This window comes from Erythrolamprus reginae, chromosome 3 (genome assembly GCF_031021105.1).
Source record: "Erythrolamprus reginae isolate rEryReg1 chromosome 3, rEryReg1.hap1, whole genome shotgun sequence".
NCBI classification, from domain to species: Eukaryota; Metazoa; Chordata; class Lepidosauria; order Squamata; family Dipsadidae; genus Erythrolamprus; species Erythrolamprus reginae.
The window spans coordinates 78980245-79001686 of NC_091952.1; the positions used below are offsets into that span (position 1 = coordinate 78980245).

Genomic DNA, 21442 nt, shown 5'->3' on the forward strand with positions numbered 1-21442 from the left:
CAGGGGGGGATGTGTAACATAAACCCCACCTCTTTTTAATGTGCATTGCATATATGGAGCACATTAAAAAGGGTTGCGGCATCAATTGCGTGGCTGTGCCACCTTTGTCCCTTGCAGAGACTCCCAGATTGAGTAAAATTCGGTCTATTTTTTAAGCATACTAGACAGAGGCGAGGTTCAATTGATAAATAGTAAAAAATAATTCATTCTGGCCTAATGGCTGCATTCATGTGTCATGCTAAGACAGAAGGGGGTTTGGCTTTAGCGTATTGTGTGAATGTCAAAAATTGCCACTGATTCAACAACCCATGGCTTAGTATCATGTATATAAGCATGTCCCTTTCCTATGAAATCATGTGGCTCATGGACTTTCCATGAAGTAGTTCAACTCCTGGATATCCATAGGGGTTAAGTATTGTAGGAAGAGGGACATTCCTGCATGAAATTAAAAAAAAGGTTGTTATTTTTTAAAGTACTCAAGTTGTAAGCTTCCTATTTGTAGACAAGGCTGAGCCTTGGAAATAACCTTGACCTAGGGAGAAGGAGCCAAGTCAATTAGTTAAATTACAGAAATAGCTCACCTGAGTAGAAATTAAAATCAGGAACATTTGGAGTGAAAAAAACAACGACAACTCCTGAGCAAATCATTACTATAGGCAGCAAGTGTAGACTGGACTTTTTATCTATCTATCTATCTATCTATCTATCTATCTATCTATCTATCTATCTATCTATCTATCCATCCATCCATCTATTAATTTATTAAATTATTATTATTATTATTATTAATTATTATTATTATTTTGTCAAGTGCGTATTGGTAGTGTACATAGATATAATGCTGTTTATATACATGAGACGGGTAGTAGTAAGAGGGAAACATTAGGACAGGGGTGTAGGCATGCTGGTACACTTATGCACGCCTATTACTGATCTCTTAGGAATTGGGCGAGGTCAACAGTGCATTAAAGAGGATAAATTTTGAGGTTTTGATGATGAAACTACAGTCAGGAATGGCTGGGAATTTTGGGAGCTGTTGTCCCCACACAGAACTGGAAGGTGTCAGTTTGGAGAATCTGAGAGTAGGGGCTGCCAAGGGAGATGGGACTTTGGCTTATGGGAGAAATGGCTTTGCAAGAGTGGGGTTACCCAACACTGCAGACCTTTCCCCAAAATATAATAGGTTGAATGAAATCATATTTAGAATAAATCTGCTGAAATCAATAGGATAGGAATGAGTCACGATCTTATAGTGAAATAGTGAAAAATAATCTTTCACTTTTTAATCTGGGAAAAGGATTCGTTTGCCAGCAGAATACTTACAGGCCAAGAAGGGAGTATGTTTTGTAGTGTGAAGTTAGGACTTTTAATCTGAATTGCAAAATGCATTTATTGATTATACTGATAGAAGATAATATTGGTAGCTGAGGGTTAAATTGTGGGGTCTCTCTGAGCTTTGGGGTTTTCATCAACACACTGATGGTGTCCTCTACTTGGGTAATGAAATGTCTGCAAGAGCCAGACACCCAAATGATTCTATCTTTTGTGCCCTATCCAAATCAGATGCAAAATATCTTGATTTCCAGGATCCAGGGAGTACGTATATCACTATGACACACACACACAAAAGTCAAGATGGTGATTGCAATTGCAGTCCTTACCCTCTCTAAAATGACCATTGTGCCTGCAGTGCTTATGAAAGAAGCAGGCTTCCATCAGATGGTTGAGTCTGCCATCTTGACTTTTTTGACCTTCCTGCTGTCTTGGAAACACCGTTGATTGCAGGGAGAGTAGAAAAAAAAGGGAGGGGAAGAGAAGCATTGAATCCTTAGCCTAAATGGCAACCTCACACCTAAAGGTTATCAAACATGGGGAAAGGTTTTTATCAGAAAGACAGGGAAAAGGCTAACTGCTTCCTCTAAATCAGGGTCTCCAACTTGGCAACTTTAAGCCTGGCTCCCAGTCCCATCATTGTTCCAAGGACTTGCAGCTGGGTTTCTGCCTCATACTAATCCATAAGGAACTGCATGATGATGACTTAATAATAATAATAATAATAATAATAATAATAATAATAATAATAATTTATTATATTTGTATGCCGCCCCTCTCCGAAGACTTAGGTTCCTGTAGGAGTCTAAGGTAACACACTGTCAGGGAAAGATTATAAAAAGTAATTAAATACATACATACATTAGAATAGAATAGAATATTATTGGCCAAGTGTGATTGGATACACAAGGAATTTGTCTTGGTGCATATGCTCTCAACGTACATAAAATAAAATATACATTTGTCAAGAATCATGTGGTACAACACTTAATGATTGTCACAGGGGTCAAATAAGCAATGAAGAAGCAATATTAATAAAAATCTTAGGATATACGCAACAAGTTACAGTCATACAGTCAACATGGGAGGAAATGGGTGATAGGAATGATGAGAAAAACTAGTAGAATAGAAGTGCAGATTTAGTAGAAAGTCTGACAGTGTTGAGGGAATTATTTGTTTAGTAGAGTGATGGCGTTCGGGAAAAAACTGTTCTTGTGTCTAGTTGTCTTGGTGTGCAGTGCTCTGTAGCGACGTTTTGAGGGTAGGAGTTGAAACAATTTGTGTCCAGGATGTGAGGGGTCAGTAAATATTTTACCCGCCCTCTTTTTGACTCGTGCAGTATACAGGTCCTCAATGGAAGGCAGATTGGCAGCAATTGTTTTTTCTGCAGTTCTGATTGTCCTCTGAAGTCTTTGTCGGTCCTGTTGGGTTGCAGCACCAAACCAGACAGTTATAGAGGTGCAGATGACAGACTCAATGATTCCTCTGTAGAACTGAATCAGCAGCTCCTTGGGCAGTTTGAGCTTCCTGAGCTGGCGCAGAAAGAACATTCTTTGTTGTGCTTTTTTGATGATGTTTTTGATGTTAGGTGACCATTTTAGGTCTTGAGATATGATAGAACCTAGAAATTTGAAGGTCTCTAAAACATCTCTACCCAGGAAAGGACACAGATGAGGCACTAAAAAAATCCCAAAATACAATAGGTTGAATGAAATCATATTTAGAATAAATCTGCTGAAATCAATAGGATAGGAATGAGTCACGATCTTCTCAGCAATTTCATTAAGTCTATTCTGATTAAATCTAGTTCTTGGTTATTTAGTTTCCCTGTCTTGGAACCAAACTGGGCCCTTCAGTTGGTAAGTTTGTGCCTGTCTGCCCTCTAGTGGAAAAATGTAGACTCACACCCTATTGGGTATCCTTCAGAATGGTACTGTATATGATAAGTTAAGCTGTGCAGATGCATCCGCTTATCACTCACACAGTCCACTTCCTCTCCCCCAGCCCCGGTCAGGCCACCAAGTCGCAAAGGCTGAGGACTGTTGTAGTATGTAATGTTATGTTTATATTATGCTATGTATAGTATAGTATGGTATGAGTATAGTGTAGTAGGAATATAGTAATAATATAGTATAAATCAGTGATGGAGAACCTTTTTTTTCCTCGGGTGCCGAAATAGCATGCACACATGCTGTTGCACTTGTGCGAGTGCGCACACCCATAATTCAATGCCTGGGGAGGCATTTCCCCATCCTCCCGGAGGCCAGAATTATCCTGTTTCCCAACTTCTGGTGGGCCCAGTAGGCTCGTGTTTCACCCTTCCCAGGCTCCAAAGGCTTCTCTGGAAGCCAAAAACACCCTCCCAAAGTCTCTGTGTGAGCCAAAAATCAGCTGCCCGGCACACACATGCATGTTGGAGCTGAGCTAGGGCAATGACTCAGGTTCCAGCAGATATGCCTCTGCGTGCCACCTATGGCACCCATGCCATAGGTTTGCTATCATTGGTATAGATAGCATATATTAATTGTAATAGTATAGTATAGTGCAGGCTATAGTACAGTAGCACAGAGACAGAACCAGGAATTTCTTTTTGTATCTGTTTGTACTTATTAAACTTCCACCCCAGTGTTTCTCAACTTTGGTGACTTTAAGATGTGTGGACTTCAACTCTCTGCTGGCTGGGGAATTCTGGGAGTTGAGATCCACACAAGTTCAAATTGCTGAGTTGAGAAACACGGTTCTAGTATGTTCATCCAGAACTATTCTGCACCATTCTGGATCATTTGTAGTTAATTTTAGATGTCACAATTCTCAGTAATTTTGCATTGTGTGCAAATCTGGTTATTTATATGTTGAGAAATGATCTCAAATTAGAACTAGAGCTATCTAACTAGAGTCTTCAGAGAAGGGCGGCATACAAATCTAATTAATAATAATAATAATAATAATAATAATAATTATTATTATTATTATTATTATTATTATTATTATTATTATGATGTCAATACCACTCAGCAAACGAGATCACTATGCTGGATTTCGTATTTCATCACCAGTCGGGCGTTTTCCAAGCACCTAGGACTGCGTGATGTAGCGGCGAATTATGTTTGCCAATCCCAGTAAAGCGGCCTTTTGCAATTGACAGATGGAGATTTTGTCAATTCCGATGGTTTTCAAATGTCCACTGAGATCATTTGGCACTGCGCCCAATGTGCCAAATACCACTGGGACCACTTTCACTGGCTTATGCCAGAGGCGTTGCAGCTTGATTTTTAGATCTTCGTATTTCAATAATTTCTCTAGCTGCTTCTCCTCAATTCTGCTGTCCCCTGGGATTGCGATGTCGATGAGCCATACTTTCTTTTTCTCCACAGTCAGGATGTCTGGTGTGTTATGCTTCAGAATTCGGTCAGTCTGAAGTCTGAAGTCCCACAGTAGCTTTGCTTGCTCATTTTCAACCACTTTTTCGGGCTTATGATCCCACCAGTTCTTTGCCATTGGTAAATTTATTTATTTATTTATTTTATTTATTTGATTTTTATGCTGCCCTTATCCTTAGACTCAGGGCGGCTTACAACATGTTAGCAATAGCACTTCTTTTTAACAGAGCCAGCCTATTGCCCCCACAATCAAGGTCCTTGGAAGGATGGAAGGCTGAGTCAACCTTGAGCCGGTGATGAGATTTGAACTGCTGACCTGCAGATCTACAGTCAGCTTCAGTGGCCTGCAGTACCGCACTCTACCTGCTGCGCCATCCCGGCTCTTGGTAGTTCCGGCACAAGCTCCAGTGAATAATAATAATAATAATAATAATAATAATAATAATAATAATAATAATAATATCATCATCATCATCATCATCATCACTATCATCATATTTGGATGCAATTTTTTTTTAAAAAATGCTAGAGGGCAGAAAAGAAGCACAATAAGTGGAATATTAGCTGCCATCCAATAGTTCTTCAGATTTTTGTACTCCACATTTGATAGTCCTATCAAATGACACCAGATCAAATGCAGACATTAGGTAGCAGCAGTCTTTTAATAGCAATAGCAATGTTGGACAACTTGACTGTGTATTTTCCCTTTATTTATATTCCTGCTGCTTATTGCTGCCAAAGCCAAACTGCAACAGTGATCTTAACTATTTTTTTTCCTTGAGAAATCTAAGAAGAAAGCCTTTTTCTTCCTTATGCCCCAAAAGCAGTTTTCTCCAATATGGTGTGTCGTTGATATGTGGAGGTACATTATCCATTGAGCCAGGCAGTATTGTAATCATATCATTATTAGTCCTTCACTTGGATTTGTCAAACAAGCTATTTTTGGGCACAGGTTTAGCACTGTTTCTGAAAAGGACTAGAACAGTGATGGCACGCGGAGCCGTATCTGCTAGCTGTTGCCCTAGCTTAGCTCCAATGAGCATATGTGTGCCGGCCAGCTCTTGGAGGGTATTTTGGGGGTGGGAAAGAGTGTCTTTACCTTCCCCCGGTTCCAGGGAAGTCTTTGGAGTTTGGGGAGGGTGAGACACAAGAGTACTATGCCCAGTAGTTGGGAAACAGGCTGCTTCCGGCCTGCACAGAGCCTCCGAAGAGTGGGGAAAGCTGTTTTTGCCCTCTCCAAGCATTGAATTATGGGTGTGGGCACTCACGCATGTACAATAGCACACATACATGCTCTTTTGGCACCCGAGGGAAAAAAAGGTTTGCCATAACTGGGCTAGAACGAAGTTTAGAAGTATCCAGCCAAGGGGCGGGGGGTTACAAGCAACCTGTTACTTGGGAATGTGGTAGGGATTGGCAAAGTTGGCTCTTCTATGGTATGTGGACTTCAGTTCCCAGAATTCCTGAGCTAGCATGATTGGCTCAGGAATTCTGGGAGCTGAAGTCCACAAGTCATAGAAGAGCCAACTTTGCCTACCCCTGCGTTAACCTGATGTTCCACTCTGCTGCCCACATTTGCTCCATTCCATCCATTCCAACTTAGAGAATGGTGGTCATTTTCATAGTAGAATGAAACATTCAATGAGAAGAAAAATGAATGAGAGGAATTGACCATCACTTTCGTTAATTGTCTTCCATTAAAACAATGAAGACAGCATCAATCAATGGCCTTCTTATAATAGCAGTAGGGTTTGACTATCAAGGCAGCAAATTTCCTGATGGTTCAAGCAATGATGGGTAGCATATTGTGGCTATCTAATTGGTTCTTGTTGTTTTTTCAGCCTACTATAGTACAATAGTACCTCTACCTACAAAACCTCTACTTATGAACTTTTTAAAATAAGAACCGTGTGTTCAATATTTTTTTGCCTCTTCTCAAGAACCATTTTCCACTTACAAACCCAAGCCTCCGAAACCGTAACCGGAAAAGGCAGGGAGAAGCCTCTGTGGGGCCTCTCTAGGAATCTCCTGGGAGGAAACAGGGCCGGAAAAGGCGGGGAGAAGCCTCTGTGGGGCCTCTCTAGGAATCTTCTGGGAGGAAACAGGGCCTCCACCCTCTGCATGGTTTCCCCAATCACACACATTATTTGCTTTTGCATTGATTCCTATGGGAAAAAAATTGCTTCTTCTTATAAACCTTTCTACTTAAGAACCTGGTCACGGAACAAATTAAGTTTGTAAGCAGAGGTACCACTGTAGTTTCTTTCTGTTATGATATGAAAGCATCTTATTTTTTCTTCTTCTTAGTAGTACAAGCAACTGGCATTCTTCTTTTTGGAAGGGGAAGACAGGTCATAGAATTTCACTTTGCTCCCAAATTATTTGCTTTCATCTTCTTCTGGCAAGGAGAGCTATTGCTGTTTTGGAGCCCAGCACAACACTGCCTTCTGCTCAGGAAATGAGATTGGACTTGCCAGCCCATTAACTCTTTTTGCTCCACCAATATTGGTGATCCAGAATAAGCAGTGGATCTACACAAATTGCAGTCAAGGAGATTTTCATCTTTTTGTCCTTGCAAGATCCTGCATTGTGCTATGTTCTTCTCCATGATGGAAATCTGGAACAGATTTCTCCATTGTGCTCTTCTCCATTGTGCTCTTCTCCATGATGGAAATCTGGAACAGTTCATGAGAATTCAGGATTCTGCCAACATCCTGGCTTACCGATGTGCCTTCAGTACAGAGTAAGTGCCAACGTTTTAGGGGGCATCAAGCCAAAGAAGGACTGAGTGAAATTGACCACGAGTGGCAAAGAAATTGGAAGGCAACCATTATTTGCTCCCTCCCCCATTTGACTTTCCATTAATAATAATAATAATAATAATAATAATAATAATAATAATAATAATTATTATTATTATTTATTGGATTTGTATGCCGCCCCTCTCCGTAGACTCGGGGCGGCTAACAACAGTAGTACAAAACAGCATATAAATCCAATACTGAAACAGTTAAAAACCCTTATTTGTAAAACCAAACATACATACAAACAAACATACCATGCATAAATTGTAAATGCCTAGGGGGAAAGAATATCTCAGTTCCCCCACCTGGCAGAGGTGGGTTTTAAGGAGCTTACGAAAGGCGAGAAGGGTGGGGGCAATTCTAATCTCAGGGGGAGTTGGTTCCAGAGGGCCGGGGCCACCACAGAGAAGGCTCTTCCCCTGGGGCCCATCAAACGACATTGTTTTGTTGACGGGACCCGGAGAATTATTTCAAATGAAAAGAGAAGATCCAAATTCTTCTTGTATGTATGCTAATTGTATCCAGCTATTCCCAGAGTCATAAGTGAGGCGTGGTGGCTCAGTACCTTAATGCTGGGAATTGTCTTTGATCCAGTGGTCCAAGTCTTAGCACTGCATGGTGGAGGTGACCTCTGTCATTTGCCTCGGCTTCTGTCCAGCTAGCAATCTGCTATTTTTCCAGCAACCTATACTGGCTGAAGAGTCCTGGGAGTTGAAATCCATAAGTCTTAAAGCTGCCAAGTTTGAAAATCTCTGCTGCAAAGCATGACTGCTTGGAACAAATCACACAGGATCAGCTTTAAGAAGTTCTTGGTATCCAACCACAAAGCAGTGATCCATAAAACCTAAAATCATAAAATTAAAGGGTGCAGAAAATGTGGGTGTTTTGTTTAAAGTGACTGAGCTGCATTAAGAACTGAGCTTCAAACATTCCAAGAAGACCACAGAACAGATTTCCTAACCAAAGCTTTCCACTTAGTTCCTGCCTTTGGACTTTATTTCCTGCCAATTTTCTCTAGCACTACAAAATACTTGTCCATAATTTCATTGCTGTCCTGGATATAATGAAATAGCATAAGGGGGAAAAACACAACTTTATTGTTTATGGTCACTCTCTTTCTAGTATTTAGTTAATAATTTCCTTTCCTTCACTCCCTCCCTCCCTCCCTCTAGAGCAGTGTTTCCCAACCTTGGAAACTTGCAGATATTTGGACTTCAACTCCTAGAATTCCCCAGCCAGCAAATGCTGGCTGGGGAATTCTGGGAGTTGAAGTCCAGATATCTGCAAGTTCCCAAGGTTGGGAAACACTGCTCTACAGTGCTCTGGTAAAGAGGCCGGCCCGGCCCAGCCGTGGCATGACCTGTCATGGGGAGCAGGACCTGGGGTGGAGGGCAGCTGTTGTCAGGCGCAGTCCAGTGAAAAGAGCAACCTCTCCCGGTGGCTTCAGGGGCACCAGGAAGCCCGTGGTGAGGATATGCCAGCATTGCTGCTGTGCTCGCCCATTGCGGGCACCCAAAGTCACTCACGGATTTATGAAAGAACAACATTCCTAGATATGCCTTCCTTCCTCCTCTTTCAGCTTAATTTATAATTGGTTTCTACTTGTTCTCAAAGTGGAATACAATATTTAAAAATAAATGCATCCAAACCTCTAAGATAAGTTTCAAATTAGCTTTTGACTTGTTTTCCATTACGTTCACTGCTTTGTTATTTAATATATTTGTTATTGCATTTATTCCACCCTTTCTCTTGAGAGTCCAAGGCTCTCACGTCATCCCATAATGAACCTTATGTTATAAAATAGGCAAAGATCATCCATTGCCCCTTGTGGTTTAGTGCAAATTTGAACCTGGATCTTTTCAGTGCAAATCCAACATATTACTGCCACATAATACTGACTTTTTGACCTTACACTAATACAATGGTACCTCTACTTAAGACCGCCTCTACTTAAGAACTTTTCTAGATAAGAACCAGGTGTTCAAGATTTTTTTGCCTCTTCTTAAGAACCATTTTCTACTTAAGAACCCGATCCCGGAAAAATTTCCCAGGCAATTTGAGAGCGGCACGAAGGCCCGGCCAGTTTCTTGGCATTCCCCCTGGGTTTCTCTCTCTGGCGCAGTGTATGGGAGGCAGCCTCACACTGGGTGTATGGGTGGTGCGTGCTCCTCCTCGCCATCTCAGAGTCCTTTTTTTTTAAGCCTTAAAGTTTGGGATTTTTTTGATTCCCCTCACTTCACCTTCTTCCTTTGGCAGCGACTCTCCTCCTCCTCTTCTTCCACCACCTCCTCCTCCTCCGACCCAAATTCCAAGCTTTTATTTCTTTCCTAATGAGTTTGAACACATTATTTGCATTTACATTGATTCCTATGGGAAAAATTGCTTCTACTTAAGAAAGTTTCTACTTAAGAACCTGGTCACGGAACGAATTAAGTTCTTAAGTAGAGGTACCACTGTAGTTGGTTTGAGCAAACGATGGTTTAAAAAAAATTAAAAACCCCTTTTAAGTCATTCAGTCAGAATAGAGCTGAAAGGGACCTCAAAAATCTTCTAGTCCAATCCCCTGCTCAAGCAGTTGGCCCTACCATTTCAGGCAAGCGACTGTCCAGCCTCTTCTTAAAACCCCCCAGTGATGAAGCAATTAGTCTAATTAATGGGGCTGAGTATTATTAGAAGTTATACTGTATAAGCCGAAATATGCTTAGCAGTGATCTGGGGATATTTTGTGTACCTAAGGAAGTCACTTATTAGTTTATCCTCTTTTATAGATGCCATTTAAAGCAGAGGTCATCAACGTTTCAGACCTCAGAGACCACTAAATTTGTAATTTTAAATCTCGCAGACCACTAATACAGATCCAAGTGTGCTGCTTGCTGAAAAGCCTGGACTCCCAGTCACGGGATAGGGTCCTTCAGGTACTCCCTCAATCTCTCTTCCACCTTTCTTTCTCCCTCCCCCCTCTTTATCTCTCATCTCTCCCCCCTTTAGTCTCTCTCTCTCTCATCTTTCTCTCTGTCAACTGTCTCTCTTTCTATTCCTTTCTCATCTCTTTCCCTCTCCTATTTATTTATTTTGTAAAGCACATATTGGTAGTACAACTCTGTTTATATACATGAGATGCGTACTAATATATTATTATATATTATAGTATTAGTATTAATTGGTATTAATACTTCTTCCCCCCTTTGTCTGTCTCTCTCCCCTGTCTATCATTTCTTCCCCTCTCAATCCCTCCTCTCATCTCTCTCTCTTCCCCCCTCTCTTTCTCATCTCTCCTCCTCTCCCTCCCTTTCTCTCTCATTCTGATTCTCCAGGCTCTCTGGATCTTGCAGATGCTTCTTTGGCCTTTGTTGATGCTGGACACACCTCGGTTGCTCGCACACATGCACAACCTGCTCACCGGATCCAACTGCAGCTGATATTCCACATCGTAATGGGCTCCAGAAGGAGAAGGCAACGCCACTTCCCCCATGGTGAAGCATGCTAAATTTAATTTAATAAGAGCCAGGGTGGCGCAGTGGTTAGAGTGCAGCCCTGCAGGCTACTTCAGCTAACTGCTTGCTGTAGTTCAGCAGTTCAAATCTCACCACCGGCTCAAGGTTGACTCAGCCTTCCACCTGTCCGAGGTGGGTAAAATGAGTCCCAGACTGTTGGGGGCAATATGCTGATTCTGTAAACCCTTAGAGGTTTGTTGACTTGGGTGACGACCAACTTTTGATGGTCAATGAACAGTTGTAAGTCAAGGACTACATTTATCACCCAAGAATCTGGTACTAGGATCAAAGAGATACTAAAATGTCTAGATTCTAAGAATATGAAATAGTTCTTGGATGTTAACTTGAATTGAAGTTAACTCCCGCTCTGGAATATGGAGTGAATCTCCACCCCCTGCCCTTCTGCTCTCAGGCCATGTGAGGAGTGATGGTGAAAGGGGTGGGCAGCCACTGGTGGGTTCAGTGGACAGGAAACCACAGCAGAGGGATGAAAGAGCAGCGGGTTGTCATCACTCACTCGTTGCTTTCGGCCTGCCTGCGCTGCCATCCCCTCCCTTGTGCTACTACCTTGTTCTGGCCGGCAAGGGCTGCGTTGCAAAGTTTATTTATTTATTTAATTTATGTATTCAATTATATATCTATGCCGCCCAACTCCCTAGGGAAGTTGCAACAAGTTGCACGTACAGTATCTCCCTCTACGGTAGAGATTTCCTCCCCTCACCATGAGCCGGTGTGGTGCAGCAGGTAGAGTGCTGTACTGCAGGCCACTGAAGCTGACTGTAGATCTGTAGGTCAGCGGTTCAAATCTCATCGCCAGCTCATGGTTGACTCAGCCTTCCATCCTTCCGAGGTGGGTAAAATGAGGACCCGGATTGTGGGGGCAATATGCTGGCTCTGTTAAAAAGTTCTATTGCCAACATGTTGTAAGCCACCCTGAGTCTAAGGAGAAGGGCGGGATAAAAATCGAATGAACGAACGAACGAACGAACGAACGAACAAACAAACAAACAAACAAACAAACAAACTTCCTGGCTGGTCCCATATTCCAGAGCTCCAGTCAGAGGTTTGGCCATTGATAAATGACCACTCCTCCACCCAAGTGCGCTGTGGACCACCAAAATTTCTCATGGACCACCACCGGTTGATGACCTCTGATTTCAAGGATCCCATTTAAAGCTGTGTAGATTTAAACTATCTACGTCAAATTTAGATGGAAACATCAAGGCCGCTGAGTTCAACCCTTTGTTTAATATAGGAATTCAAAGGGAAATTCTTTTTCTTTCTTTCTTTCTTTCCTTCCATCCATCCATCCATCCATCCATCCATCCATCCATCCATCCATCCATCCATCCATCCATCCATCCATCCATCCATCCGATTTATATGCTACCCTACTCCTGAAGGACTTTGGTGGTATTATAAGTATATCTAGAAGTATAAATACTGTATAAGTAATATTTCAGAGATGAATCACATAAGTTAAAATAGTGCCCTGCAAAAGAGCTACAGAACTCAGGAATAAAACTTTGTTACCTGCACAAAGTTCTCAGCCCAGTTCCCGGGTCGGCAACGGAAAAATAAAATAAAATAAATAAAATCAAAGCTGATCCAGAAGCTGGAATTATTTGCTGCTTGTCATTGGTAAAACTGACGGGACCTCAACTTTGACTGAGGCTCAAATATTTACTTAACGCAGCGGTGACTTTTAGCCTCGGTGCGACTTCTAACAAGTTGTAAGGTTCACAAAAATGCGATGCCCGTTGGAAGCCGAAGAAACACTCTCAAAAATATTTCCTTGCAGAAGAGGCAGAAGGTATTCCTTCGCTTCCAGGCATAATTTTCATTTAATCGTGTTCAGACATAGAAACACGAACAATTGTCTCGTTGGGGAATTTTATAAAAGCAACAAAAAACCTGTAATACGACGCCCAGGAAAAAAAAAGGGGGGGTTAGAAACTTAACCCCAATTAATGTTTAACAAAGATAGGATGGTCCGATGGGAAAACGGTGGCGTGATCCGGCACATCCCCGCCCCAAAGATTGAGAGGAGTGCACGAACATCTGGGCCCAGGGGGGAGGGAAAGCACACGCGGAGTTGTTGCGCGTGTGAGAGTGTGCGCACTCGCTGGGCATGGTCAGTTAGCGTTGGGTAACTTCCGAGCCATCCGCAATCGCCAAAAGGGCTGTTTATTAACCCCAAAGTACCAACGCGATCTAGAGGTCCACAAAAAGCAGCAAGCTCCGCTTGGCGCCTTTTTCCCGGGCTACGCTCGGAGTGGGATTCTCCCCTCAGCTTGGCTCTAGGCCGCACTTGCGGTTTTCCCGCGCTTCGAGGCTCGCTCTGCAAAAAACCAAAACCGCGCCGTGATGGGCAGCCGCGGCTTTTGGCGCGCTTGGCGGTTGCTGCTGCTGCTGCTGCCGCTTCTCGTCGGCGCGCTCGCTTGGTCGGTTCCACCGGTCGGCTCCTCTCACGACGAGGCGGACGAAGGCGAAGACCTGATGCGCTTCTTGGCTTTCGAAGAGGAGAACCCGGCCGAATTCGCCAGGCACCGAAGCTCCCCCGCGCCTTTCTACCGGAGCAATAAGGTGAGGCGGGAGGCGAGAAGGGCGCGCGTGGACCTCCCCACCCCGGGAATGGGGTTCTTCCTCCTTCGCCCCCAGCGAGTGGGAGGCTGCACCTTCCCCGTTGCCCGAGTGAAGGTTTGGAAAGTAAGCGGCGCTGCTACCGGTTGCGATCGGGGTGGCGATCGCATCCCTCCCGCCCGGGCGAGGCAGCTTAAGCACAGGGTTTGCTGTGCAAGACGTGAGGAGTCTCGCCGGGCTGGTTTGGACCATGTTTTGTGTTAAAATCCGCGGTTTATACAGTCGGGTAGTCACGTCCAGACGTTGATGCCACCGTAGAGCAGTGATTTTCAACCTTTTTTGAGCTGCGGCACATTTTTTACACATACAAAATAATGGGGCACCTTTAGCGGGGGGGAGTGGCACTAAAAAAAGTTTGGACAAAAAAATTATATCTCTCTCTCTTCCTCCCTTTCACTCTTTCTCTCCCTCTTTCTCTCTCTTCCTTCCTTCCTCTCTCTCTCCATCCCTCTTTCTCTCTTCCTTCCTTCCTCTCTTTTTTGCTCTTTCTATCTTTCCCTCCTTCCCTGCCTCTCTTTCTCTCTCTCTCTTGCTTTCTCTCTCTCTTGCTTTCTTTCTCTTTTTCTCTCTCTCTTGCTTTCTTTCTCTTTCTCTCTCTTGCTTTCTTTCTCTTTCTTTCTCTCTCTCTTTCTCTCTTGCTGAGCTTCGCGGCACACCTGACCATGTCTTGCGGCACACTAGTGTGCCGTGGCACACTGGTTGAAAAATACTGCCGTAGAGGATGCTGCCTAATGAGGAGATGCATTTGCCTGGGGCAACAGTCTGATGAACTCAATGGAACAGAATAGAATAGAATAGAATAGAATTCTTTATTGGCCAAGTGTGATTGGACACACAAGGAATTTGTCATTGGTGCCTAAGCTCTCAGTGTAGGTAAAAGAAAAGATACATTTGTCAAGAATGTAACAACACTTAATGATTGTCATAGGGGTCAAATAAGCAATTAGGAAACGATCAATATTAATAAAAATCGTAAGGATACAAGCAAGAAGTTACAATCATAAATGGGAGGAATGGGAGAATGATGAGAAGAAACTAATAGTAGTAGTAATGCAGCCTTAGTGAATAGCTTGGCAGTGGTGAGGGAATTATTTGTTTAGCAGAGTGATGGCATTTGGGGAAAAAACTTGTTGTGTTTAGTTGTCTTGGTGTGCAGTGCTCTATAGTGTAGTTTTGAGGGTAGGACTTGAAACAATTTATGTCCACGATGCGAGGGGTCAGTAAATATTTTCATGGACCTCTTTTTGACTCGTGCAGTATACGGGTCCTCAATGGAAGGCAGGTTGACAGCAATTGTTTTTTTCTGCAGTTCTGATTATCCTCTGAAGTCTGTGTCGGTCTTGTTGGGTTGTAGAACCAAACCAGACAGTTATAGAGGTGCAGATGACAGACTCAATGATTCCTCTGTAGAACTGTATCAGCAGCTCCTTGGGCAGTTTGAGCTTCCTGACTTGGCGCAGAAAGAACATTCTATGTTGTGCTTTTGTGATGATGTTTTTGGTGCTAGGTGACCATTTTAGGTCTTGACTTATGATGGAACCTAGAAATTTGAAGGTCTCTACTGTTGATACTGTGTTGTCTAGGATTGTGAGAGGTGGTAGACACAGCCCTCTTTTTGACTCTTGCACTATACAGGTCCTCAATGGGAGGCAGCTTGGCAGCAGTTGCTTTTTCTGCAGTTCTGATTATCCTCTGAAGTCTGTGTCTGAAGTTTTATGACTGCTTCCCTCAGAATACACCCAGTGAATGTACAGGGTCTTCTAGGGAGGCAGGTTGTAGGTGAAGTAGGTGCTGATTGTGGGATTGTATGAATTTGCCCTCCTTAAATGTCATAAAGAAGAAAAAAATGGAAGGGAGAAGACAGATGTGAGGCAATTGTTAATACTGTATTGCAATCCTTCTGAAATCTCCTGATTCTGTTGACTTGGGATTTCTTTATGTACAGCTGTCAATTACAAAAGAGAAGTATTGGAAGTTCTTGTTTCTTTGACTTGAAACTCCCCCCCCCCCATAAAATGCCACCCAAGATGGGCCTTTATCTAATCAAGAAACATATGACTATGAGCAATCTTTCACTGCAATCTGCTTAGCTTTCTCCAGAAGAAGGATCTGGTGTTTTAAACAGCCTTCCAGGAAGGGTCACTTGGACATTACAGTACTAGCAACAGTACTATGGCAGATGTCCACTGTCTCTTTTTTTGAAGTCAATTTGAACTTCGGGTTTCCTGATGTGGACTTGGGGTTCTCCCTTGCCTGGGGCATTCTGCCATATTTGGACCTCTGATGGAAGGTGTGATGAGAATTGAAGTGATGGGGTGGATGAGTCAGAAGGTGTGCACTCCTTACATTGCGATTTTAGTAATCACTTATAATGGGTATTAGGAATAATCTTGAGAAACAGGATGAAAAGAAGCACAAGAGACCAAAGAATCTGAGCCCAGAGCAAAAATGTAATTTGAGCAAACATCTTAGAGATGACCTTAGTTCCCATGAAGATAAAAGAAGAAGGGAGAGAAGCACATTCAAACTTACAAGATTCTGTTACTATAACCTACGGAGTCTATGGAGAGGGGCGGCGTACAAATCTAATAAATAATAATAATAATGTTCTGTCTGGGTCCCCCCAGACGCCAACACCAACCAAAAAGAGTATCCAGACACACTGGTAAAAAGCAAAGGCAGTTTATATACTGGAAAGCAAACACAGGTAACAAAAACTGTTCTTACAGACAGGAACACGATGAAGCTTCACAGAGGTTTCACGAAGGCCAGGCAATAAAACAGGATTCTTGCTGGCAAAAACAACACTGGAGATAATAAAATCCACGCCTCCTCCAAGTCTTTCAACCTTCTAGGCCACAAGCCAAGATCAGAGACGCCAAGAATCGAAGCAAGGTCACAGGACTTCCAGTTGATAACTCTCCACAAGACTGTAAGGGCGTGTCTGCCTTTTTAACCCTGCTGAGGAGAACCACACCCAAACCCAGCTGTTGCCAATTCAGGGATGGAAATACCTTGCTAATTGGCCCCTTCTTTGAGCCGCACGTCTCTGCCTCATGTCTATTATAGCCTGTGCGTCTTCATCCAATGAATCCAGGCTACTAGCTGGGGAGAGGCCCCCCCCGGGGGTCTCAGGCTGCTCTCCCGCCTCCTCTTCCTGACGTTCCTCTCCCCCGTCTGCCTGGTCCTCCCCCTCCTGGTCACTGTCCTCCTCCTCTGGGCATGGATCCGGCAGCGCTCCAGACGGTCCCTGAGGAGCCTCAGGCTGAATCACAACAAATAATAATAATAATAATAATAATAATAATAATAATAATAATAACCTTGTAATAAAGTAGCATTACCATTCATAACTCTGTCGTCCTTTTCTGATCTGCCTTGAAAAGCTCACACCGTGGGAAAATGACAGGCAGGGCTTGATTTAGACATGTTTTAGACATAGTGAAAGCCCTAAGTTATGGGAAAATGTACAAGTAATAGAGAATAAGGCTGTGCTATAAGGCCGAAATGCTATGAAGATGAACCTATGATGTGATGGAGAAAGATTGTCTGAGTAGAAAGGTAGGAATACATGCAGAAACAAAAACTCTCTTAATTAATTAATCTGTGAGGATCATGTCTGCCATACAAGAAGCTTAATTTTTGGACACTTGGTTGTAAAAATATTATCAACTCAATTTTTAAAAATCTGAATTTTGAGAGGCTCCTTCAGACTTCCCGATCCCAAGTATAGGTTATGCCTAAATCTAGCAATGTTGAGAGAGCATGACACAAAATCATTTTATTTTTTCCTATTAAAAATTGCTTGGATATGTTGTAACTATAATTGGTGACTCACCAGTGATTTACAGCATCTTCTTATCTTAACCCCATTCAACTCTATTCTGACATAGAAAAGGTTGGTTGACCATACTAATGATGCTGTTAATATGGCTCTGCACTACATCCTACAACATCTTGAATCTCCAAAGATCTATGCAAATGGTCCTCTTTGTACACTTTAGTTTAGCATTCAATACTATCATACCAGACATTCCTCTAACTAAACTAAATAATGTAGCGGTACCTGAACACACTTATAAGTGGATCACAAACTTCCTAACAGATAGGAAGCAACAGGTGAAGCTAGGCAAAATCACATCAGATACCTGTATAATTAGCACAGGGGCCAACTAAGGCTGTGCATTCTCACCACTTCTATATATACGAAAGACTACATCTCAAACAACCCATCTGTTAAACTACTGAAGTTTTCAGATAATACAACAATGATTAGTCTCATTCGAGACAATGATGAAACTACATAAGAACAACTAGCCTTGTGATGCAACCATAACAATCTGAAACTGAACACACTCAAAACCATAGAGATTGTGGTAGACATTAGGAGAAACCCTCCCATTCTACCACCTCTTATAATACTAGACAATATACAGTAGTATCAAGAGTAGAAACCTTCTAATTTCTATTTTCTATCATATCTCAAAACATCAAAAACATCATCAAAAAAGCAGAACAAATAATGTTCTTTCTGCCCCAACTCAGGAAGCTCAAACTGCCCAAGGAGCTGCTGATACAATTCTACAGAGGAATCATTGAGTCTGTCATCTGCACCTCTAAATTGTCTGGTTTGGTTCTGCAACCCAACAAGACCAACACAGACTTCAGAGGATAATTAGAACTTCAGAAAAAGCAATTACTGCCGACCTACCTTCCATTGAGGACTGTATACTGCAGGAGTCAAAAAGAGGGCAGTGAAAATATTTACTGACCCCTGGCATCCTGGACATAAATTGTTTCAACTCCTACCCTTAAAATGATGCTGTATAGCAATGCACACCAAGACAACTGGACACAACAATATTTTTCCCCGAACTCCATCACTGTTAAACAAATAATTCCCTCACTGCTGTCAAATTATTTACTAAAGCTGTATCACTATTATTATTCTCATTGTTCCTATCACCCATCTCCCCCCACTTATGACTGTATGACTGTAACTTGTTCTTGTGTCCTTATGATTTATATTAATATTGATTGTTTATTTGTACCTTATGACAATCATTAAGTGGTGTACCTTGTGATTGTTTGACAGATGTATCTTTTCTTTTACGTACACTGAGAACATATGGACCAAAGACAAATTCTTTGTGTGTCCAATCACACTTGGCCAATAAAGAATTCTATCCTATCCTATCCTATCCTATCCTATCCTATCCTATCCTATCCTATTCTTGTTGCAGGTGAAAAAATAATATAAACTATGTTGCCAATATCCTTTATGGAACAATAAAGCTCCCTTGGAGGATTTTTAGAATAAAGCACAACAATTCTGTAATGTGATATTCTGTGCAGCAAGAAAAACTTTCATTTTAGAAAATTGGCCAGACCTCAATCATTTTGCCTGTCTGTGTGACCTAAGGCAGCTCTCCCCATTTGACGTGATGTGGTAACACTCTGATAACCTTTCCTTGCTGAGAATTGTGGGCAAGGGTTGGAGAGTGAGTAACTATTATTTCCTAGTTGTTTTCCAACAAGTGTATGCCTGAAGCATCCTGCTTAAAGAACCCAAAACTTCTGAAAACATAATTGTGTTGTCTTAAGAATTCTTGAGCAATTCTTAATTAAAAAGGAACTCATGCATATGAGTTAAGCTGTTCGATCCAGGTAGTACAGTCATTTGAGCAGAGGAACAAGCATCAACCACAGAGCATTATATTTGCTTGATTTGTCTTAAGGCATCTCCGAACCTTCCTTGTTTGGTTAGAATGTGTTTATTCTGAGTATTTTATTCCTGTGCACTGGTTGCACCAGCCAGGCAGAGAAGGACTAAAATAATGAGGTGCAATGAAGACTAAGTTGTTCAATTTCTGCAAGACATACACACACACACAAATTAGCTGAATGCTTTACAAGATCCTAGAGTTGTAGTTCAACATTGGATCAGGGATTTTAACTGAAAAGGGCAGCCAAGCAAGTCACAAAGGTGGCATCTAGATTCACAGGTATTTTATCTCTTTGAGATGGAGGGCATTTTCTCTTTTTCACCAAGCAATGGCACAAATATACAGTGGTACCTCATGATACGAACCCCTCGTCTTACGAACAACCCGAGATACGAACCCGGGGTTCAGAAAATTTTTGCCTCTTCTTACGAACTTGTTTCTTCTTACGAACCCGACGACGACGAGAAGCCCCGCCGCCTGGCTGTCGCTTTTTGAAACAGCCGGGGGGATTCCCAGCAGCCTCCTGAACCCGAACGCCAAACCCGAACTTCCGGGTTTGGCGTTCGGGAGGCCTCCGAGAAGCCCCCTGGCTGTTTTAAAAGGTGACAGCCGGGCGGCGGGGCTTTCCAGCGGCCTCCCAAACGCCGAACTCGGAAGTTTGGCACAAGTTCGGGTTCGGGAGGCCGCTGGGAAGCCCCGCCGCCCGGCTGTCACCTTTTAAAACAGCCGGGGGGCTTCTCAGCAGCCTCCCGAACGCTGAACCTGGAAGTTCGGGTTTGGCGTTCGGCGTTCGGGAGGCTGCTGGGAAGCCCCCCAGCTGTTTCAGAAGGTGACAGCCGGGCGCCGCCGTTTTTTTGCGGGTTTTTTTTTTGTTGCACTGATTTACATTGTTTCCTATGGGAAACAATGTTTCGTCTTACGAACTTTTAGTCTTACAAACCTCCCTCGGGAACCAATTAGGTTCGTAAGACGAGGTATTACTGTACTTGGCAGCTTTTTTTTCTGTCTTCATCTTGCCTCTGACCCATGAGGCTTAAGTTGTCTTTTGTGATAGGGTGTAAACTATTACGCCCTTATTCCAAAACTAAAGGAACCATAAATTCTGCAAAACCTGCCAGGTTAACCAAACATTATTTCAAAGGAAAATCAGGGGGTTGTAGAGTTATGATTCAATGATCTTTTGCAAGAACAATAGGCTGGATCTAAAACATTCCCAATTATCAGCTGATAGGCAAATCCACATGAAGAACACTTGTACAAAAACAGAATTGAGTTTTGACTGATGGCTACAGTCTAGTCAAGATAGTCTGGTCAAGGGTAAAACCCTGTCTTTACCCCAGCCTCATCCAAGACTTCAATTGACATGGGTGGAGTGATTTGAAAATTGCCAAATATAGTGATACCTCGTCTTACAAACCCCTCGTCATACAAACTTTTTGAGATACAAACCCGGGGTTTAAGATTTTTTTGCCTCTTCTTTCAAACTATTTTCACCTTATAAACCCAAACCGCCGCCACTGGGATGCCCCGCCTCCAGACTTCTGTTGCCAGCGAAGCACCTGTTTTTGCACTGTTGGGATTCCCCTGAGGCTCCCGTCCATGGGAAACACCACCTCCGGAGTTCCGTGTTTTTGCGATGCTGCAGGAGAATCCCAGCAGCGCAAAAACGGGTGCTTCGCTGGCAACGGAAGTCCGGAGGTGGGGTTTCCCAGTGAGGGGAGCCTCAGCGAAATCGCAGCATCACAAAAACACGGAAGTCTGGAGGTGGGGTTTCGAGGACTTCCTTGTTTTTGTGATGCTGTGATTTCACTGATGCTCCCTTCGCTGGGAAACCCTACCTCCGGGCTCCTGTTGCCAGCGAAGCGCTAGTTTTTGCGATGCTGGGATTCCCCTGCTGGGATTCCCCTGCAGCATCACAAAAACACAGAAGTCCGGAGGTGGGGTTTCCCATGGAGGGGAGCCTCAGGGGAATCCCAGCAATGCAAAAATGGGCTCTTTGGCTGGCAAAAGGGGTGAGTTTTGGGCTTGCACGCATTAATCGCTTTCCCATTGATTCCTATGGG

General features: G+C 42.9%; 1 protein-coding gene and 1 long non-coding RNA gene across 2 annotated transcripts in view; one reads left to right on the top strand and one right to left on the bottom strand.

Moving 5' to 3' along the window:
- The window catches only part of LOC139164179 (uncharacterized), a 25415-nt gene extending 12489 nt beyond the window's left edge, over window positions 1-12926 (bottom strand). Inside the window, exons 1-2 of the long non-coding RNA XR_011558584.1 lie at window positions 12544-12926; window positions 8082-8360 (exon numbers count right to left, since the gene is read on the bottom strand). This is a non-coding gene — a long non-coding RNA (uncharacterized lncRNA). The remainder of the gene's footprint in view (window positions 1-8081; window positions 8361-12543) is intronic.
- Window positions 12927-13079: 153 nt separating this feature from the next.
- PCSK9 (proprotein convertase subtilisin/kexin type 9) overlaps window positions 13080-21442 on the top strand; it is a 38096-nt gene continuing 29733 nt past the window's right edge. Inside the window, exon 1 of the mRNA XM_070745932.1 lies at window positions 13080-13596. Within this exon, the coding sequence (XP_070602033.1) occupies window positions 13378-13596 (219 nt within the window). The 5' untranslated portion in view covers window positions 13080-13377. The remainder of the gene's footprint in view (window positions 13597-21442) is intronic.